Source organism: Patagioenas fasciata, chromosome Z, assembly GCF_037038585.1.
Source record: "Patagioenas fasciata isolate bPatFas1 chromosome Z, bPatFas1.hap1, whole genome shotgun sequence".
Taxonomy (NCBI): Eukaryota; Metazoa; Chordata; class Aves; order Columbiformes; family Columbidae; genus Patagioenas; species Patagioenas fasciata.
This window is the reverse complement of record NC_092560.1, coordinates 56,290,888-56,296,887: the sequence shown is the minus strand read 5'-3', so window position 1 is coordinate 56,296,887 and position 6,000 is coordinate 56,290,888. Positions and strand designations below refer to the sequence as shown.

The 6,000-nt window shown below is 37.7% G+C and overlaps 1 protein-coding gene across 4 annotated transcripts in view; it reads right to left on the bottom strand.

Moving 5' to 3' along the window:
* Nucleotides 1-228: 228 nt before the first annotated feature.
* The window catches only part of ERCC8 (ERCC excision repair 8, CSA ubiquitin ligase complex subunit), a 30,455-nt gene continuing 24,683 nt past the window's right edge, over nt 229-6,000 (bottom strand). For 2 of the 4 annotated variants that reach the window (XM_065860303.2, XM_065860301.2), the window contains exons 11-13: nt 2,890-2,976; nt 1,282-1,361; nt 229-587 (exon numbers count right to left, since the gene is read on the bottom strand). In XM_065860303.2, coding sequence (XP_065716375.1) covers nt 566-587; nt 1,282-1,361; nt 2,890-2,976 — 189 coding nt within the window. In that variant the 3' untranslated portion in view covers nt 229-565. The remainder of the gene's footprint in view (nt 588-1,281; nt 1,362-2,889; nt 2,977-6,000) is intronic. The other 2 variants (XM_065860302.2, XM_071802493.1) reach the window with 2 other exon arrangements.

The following is a 6,000-nucleotide window of genomic DNA, read 5'->3' as shown; positions in this document are numbered from 1 at the left end:
ATGAAGAAAGTTAAGCAAAACTGAAAATGCAAAGAACAGGTAAAAAAATCCTGTTGTCTCCCACACCACCTAAGCACTTGAAAATGGACGCAGTCTGCTCCATCTAGACATTGATAAAAATAAGCTGGAAGTATCCCTGAGCTAGTCCTACTTCAGGCAAAATTCTCTGTATCATGAAATGAAGATATTATCTCCTTACTTATTAATTATACCAGAAACAATGCAATATTATTGGTCCCAAGGGCTTTTATTTTTCCTTTAACAGCTGTCCAACACTGAATAACGTATACCAATGCATAAGTATAAAAAGTCAGTGAGTCTGAAAAAGTAATCCTTTAGATTTAACTGCAACAGTGAAGAAAGAACACAGGGAACAGTGGCAACTTATTTCTGAAGGATCTTGCTCTCATAGAACTTTACCAAAAATCCAGTTGCAATAAATCCAACAATATTCAATTCTGTAGACAAAGTCCATGAACACAGTGCCTGTCAATTTTATATCAGCACATAATTGAAATTCAGCTTTCATCATCACTGCTGCTCCATGCGTCTTCATATGCTGGATTTAAATGCTGTTGAGGCAGAGACTAAAGAAAATAAAAATTCTGTCAGTGGTTTGCTTAATTAAAAATACTAAAAACAAATAAGGGCAATGCTAAAGACATTTCTTAAACTACTATATGTGGACAAACTATTGTGTGTCTCACTGGTGCTGCACTTTTTTAATCACTTCTTGGGCCATTTCACTGATTACAGACAGGATAAATTACAAAAAGAAATAGTACTTTAAATCAAATTTAACAAAAAAAAAATATCTGGAGCAGTGACTGGAAGTTTTACACATGTCTGGTGTAACATGTAACAGTTAGATATTACTATTTATGTTTTGTATCACTGGTTTTAAACCATAATTTCCATAATTTCCCTAGCCTGGCATAACTGAGCACTGCCTCAAAAAGTAGGCCTGGCTTCTAACTGCATCCAACAACTATTTCTCACCTTAGCCCCCTAGGGTCAAGCTACGGGGTTTGTGCAGCTACGCAGTACACTGAATCACAGTTTTTGACTTGGGGTAAAATTATTTTCTTGTTTACTTCTATCCTGAGTTCAGATTCTAGTCATTAAGGCACTCAAATGGATGTTACAGCACATGAGAGGGAGCAGGAACTGGTGGGCTGTGGACAGCCGAACCCCTTCTTTCAGAGGCAGTGCTCATCTACAGTGTTTGTAAAAAGCAGCTGTAGCTGAACAGATTTTGGAACAATGGTACATGTTACATACCTCCACCATACCAAATTTAAAGGGGCGGTCCTAATCAGAGCTGGATAAATGACCCTGTTGCTGTGGGTTTGTTTTTCAGACTAAGAAAAAGCAATTCACATATAAAAATTCTCAGTTACATTAAAAATATTAACTTCAGGTAAACTGAACACATTTTCGATTTAGAGTATTTAACGTTTGAAATTACTTTTTTCTGCTTTGCTTAAGTGTATGATAGTTTTCAAATAAGCTGTCTTACAACGGAAATGTTACAAAACTTTTATGCTTCTTATCATTTCCCCATCCAAAATGCAATATTTCAGAAACTTTTAAAAGTGGAATTTTTGCATGCTATGAGTCAAAACATTAACATATCCTGATTTTTTTAACATTAAGATGGTTTGGCAGACTCTGATTCTGTGAATGGTTTCATAAAATAATTTTGGTTGGAAGAGACCCTCAGGATCATCAAGTCCAACCATAACCTAACTCCAGCACTAAACCATGTGCCTAAGAACCTCATCTAAATGCCTTTCAAACACCTCCAGCAATAGTTGTAGACAGTGATAAGGTCTCCCCTCAGCCTCCTTTTCTCCAGGCTAAACAGCCCCAGTTCCCTCAGCTGCTCCTCATCAGACTTGTGCTGCAGATCCCTCACCAGCTTTGTCACCCTCTCAATATTGGGGCCAGTTCTGTTTAACATCTTTATCAATGATCTGGATGAGGGGATTGAGTGCACCCTTAGAAAGTTTGCAGATGACACCAAGTTGGGTGGGAGTGTTCATCTGCTGGAGGGTAGGAAGGCCATACAGAGAGATCTGGAGTGGCTGGATCCCTGTGCTGAGGCCAATTGTATGAGGTTCAACAGGCCAAGTGTCGGGTCCCGCACTTGGGGCCCAACAACCCCAGGTAGCGCTACATGCTCGGGGAAGAGTGGCTGGAAAGCTGCCTGGCAGAGAGGGATCTGGGGGTATTGATTGACAGTGGCTGAACATGAACCAGTGGTGTGCCCAGGTTAAAATCTAGAATTTCCCCCCTGCTCAAGCTGTTCACTGATTTTTTTTTTTTTTTACTCAGCTCTAATACCAAGAAAAAAGAAAGTACTTTCTTGGAAAACAGTGTTACATACGATCTTCCCTGTAACAGCCTGTATATTTTGCCTCAGACACTAAAATAAGATGGATTAGAATAGTCTTTATTATATTTCCGCATCAAAAATATGTGGGTATGAAACGTGGCATCCCTAGTCTTACTGTTTAATACAAAGTATATTTTAAACAATTTAAAATACAATCTTTGGTATCCTTCCAACTCTAAAATAGCATAAACTACATAAAACAGTATAGAAATTAAGGGAAATTAAATAAAAGTTTAAAGACTGATAGCCAAATGACAATTTTAATTGAAAAGCCACAAGTCTGCAAAAGATTTTACAAGACTATGAGAGAAAACATCTTCTTGAAACCCCACAACAATCAAAAGATTGCACATAAACAATAGATTATTCTCCTTTAAATCAGGAAGTTACAAATTTTGATGGTGAAACACATACTTAATATTTAATTCCTATGCCACTCCCCCAAGCATTACCGCCATAAAAAGTATAGTTCCAACTCCTAAGTTCGTTACCTTTTCAGAAACATCATCAGGAACTGACTCTCGAAGAGATGGTATCCAGGCAAGGATATTGCAGTCTTTGCTACCACTATAAAGCTCCTTTAAAACAGCAAGCAAAACATTACTTTTACATAAATTTCCTGAATACACTGTTGGAAAAAACCCTGTATTAAAAATTTATTTTAAAATAAAGGGGAATATACAATTTCTAATTTGTACTATAATCTTGATAATCAGTACTTCAAATGACATGCCAAAACAAAAGATGTTTTTATATTTTTCCCAGATTGCTCACCAAAACAGCACCACCCACTTTTAAATGAACTTTGTTACTTAAATGAGCTTTTCTTCTCCTGTCTCATGTCTCCTGAAACAACATGTATTTTAACAGTTAGGAAGCTTAAGAGATTAATTATATCCAAGGGAGAAGAAAAAAGGGGGAAAAAAAAGGAAAAATATTTTAACTAAAAAATACGAATCAACTCTAGAGCATCTAGTAACACATGTTAGAAGAGTGTATAAGTATGGAGCAAAGACATACTTAGGTCAATGTAGTTTCAGTATGCCTAGGGAGGGAAAAGAACAAAGAAAGAACAATTGGAAGCCTGCATCCTGTTGGGAAGGCAGAGATCAGAAAGACCAATTTGTTATTTTTAATAAAAATAACTCTGTTTATTATGGTAATGACTAAAGACTGAGATCCCATTGTGCAAGGCACCCTGCAAAGACATGGAAGGAAACATCTCTACACCAAATAGCTAACAGTCAAATACAGCTTAGTTTTCTCAGTTCTTTATTAAAGGAAACACAGAGTTCTCTGCCACTTTAAACTAAGGAAATTTTAGTAATAAGAAACACTGCACCATCTTTGCAGTAAATTTTGCACTAATGCTTCTATTTTCCAGAGTTCCACTTACATGAACATTCATGAAAATACTCTCATATGGCTTCAATCTTGAATCATACTTCTGCATATTTTATGCCATGTCTCACAACACTCGAGTTTTGCTGTGTGTTTAAATTTCTTGAATGAAACACATAAAGTACGTTTCTGTGTTCAGGCTGACAGTATGAAAGCCTTGCTTTAAGTACATTGGCTTTTACACTAAACTAGCAACTCCGTGCACATTATTAATATGCTGATTTAACATAAGCTAAATAAATTACTACAGTTCTGTCTTTGCAGAGAGTCTACTATATTACGTACCTTCAATTCTAGAACTGCATGAGTTATGCTGACACAAACTTAATGCCTAATTCCTATAAATACCCATTTATGTGGGTAATCTTATCCAAGAGAGTTGACATGCTTTTGTAGAACTGCTCCCATGCATGAAGTTATTCAGGTGTAAAACACACACAAGGTTAGAGTTCAAATCCTTATGAGAGAGGAAACACCCTTCTTATCTTGCTTAAAAGAAGACAGGTCAAAGTTACACCAAGGTATAGGTCCCACTTCATCCTGTCAGCAGTACTCTACTCAGGCCTCCTGCCTTTGACAGGATAAAGACTATCACTAGAACTTTAAAACCTCCCATGTTTGCCAAAAAGTGGCTGGAAAGCTGCCTGGCAGAAAAGGACCTGGGGGTGTTGATCAACAGGTGGCTGAACATGCTAGCAGTGTGCCCAGGTGGCCAGAAATGCCAACAGCATCCTGGCTTGTATCAGGAATAGTGTGGCCAGCAGGACAAGGGAAGTGACCAATCCCTGTACTCAGCACTGGTGAGGTTGCACCTCAAATCCTGTCTTCAGTTTTGGGCCCCCCACTACAAGAAAGACATTGAGGTGCTGGAGAGAGTGCAGAGAAGGGCAACAAAACTGGTGAAGGCTATGGAGCACAAGTCTGATAAGGAGCAGCTGAGGGAACTGGGGCTGTTTATCCTGGAGAAAAGGAGGCTGAGGGGAGACCTTATTGCTGTCTACAACTATCTGAAGGGAGGTTGTGGAATAGAGCATGTTGGTCTCTTCTCCCAAGTAACAAAGGATTGGACAAATGGAAAAGCCTGAAGTTGTGCCAGAGGACATTTAGATTGGATATCAAGACAAAATTATTCACAGAGAGAGTTGTCAAGCATTAGAACAGGCTGCCCAGGGAAGTGTTTGAGTCATCATCCCTGGAGGTGTTTAGAAGATGTGTACATGAGCTGCTTATGGACATGGTTTAGTGGCACACTTGATAGTGTTAGTTTACTGATTGGACTTGACAATCTTAAAGGTCTTTTTCAACCTAAATGATTCTATGATTGTGTGAAAATCTGTCCTTGTGAGCAATGTCATGGTGACACCAGTATACTTCCACTTAATCTTTATTATCACTTGCCTCACTTTCTGATCCTGGCATTGCAAGATCTCCAGTTCATATCCACTGCATTGAGTAATACTTCCAATTAATTATTACAATCTGAAACGGCGACTCATACCTTAAGTCAGTCAAAAGAACAGCCAGTGTTCTCCATGCCTGTTTATGCAACAGTACAGGACATACACATACACTGTGCTACAAACGTACTCCATGCAGGTTTATGGTAGAATATATGGAAATACTATGCTTTAAGACTCTGAGGACAGATTGCAAATAGAATCTAATTTAACTTTCAGTTATCTTTACTTATTAGCCTGCCACTAGATTTGCCAAATACCTTTGCAAATGTCACTGTCATTTCTTGAACAATAGAAGTAGGTATAATTTAAAGCAAAACTGCTTCCTGATGCATACCTAATATTTATTACATGTTATTTGTGCATGATGCTTTACTCCATTTCTTCTTCTGAAAGAGAAATGCAGTTCTCATTTATTTACTTAAATTATTTTAAGCAGCTAATAGGGTACAATGGTATCTAGCATATTAAATCCAACAGTAAACATCATCTAAGACATTGCACAATGAAGATTTCCTCTTCCATGCCACCCTTGAAATCGCTGACCTCCTATGAAATCAACGGCTTTTAACAAAGGATCAAATTCTGCAGTTCTTACTACTCAGGCAGACTAACATCTTATATATGTAAACTTATTAATATAACGGATACATAATATAGTAGTTTTTTTGGGTCTAGTTTCTGGACCTCAAAAGGTATATATACACAAATTAATGAAATCTCACACCACTCCGTGGAGACAGC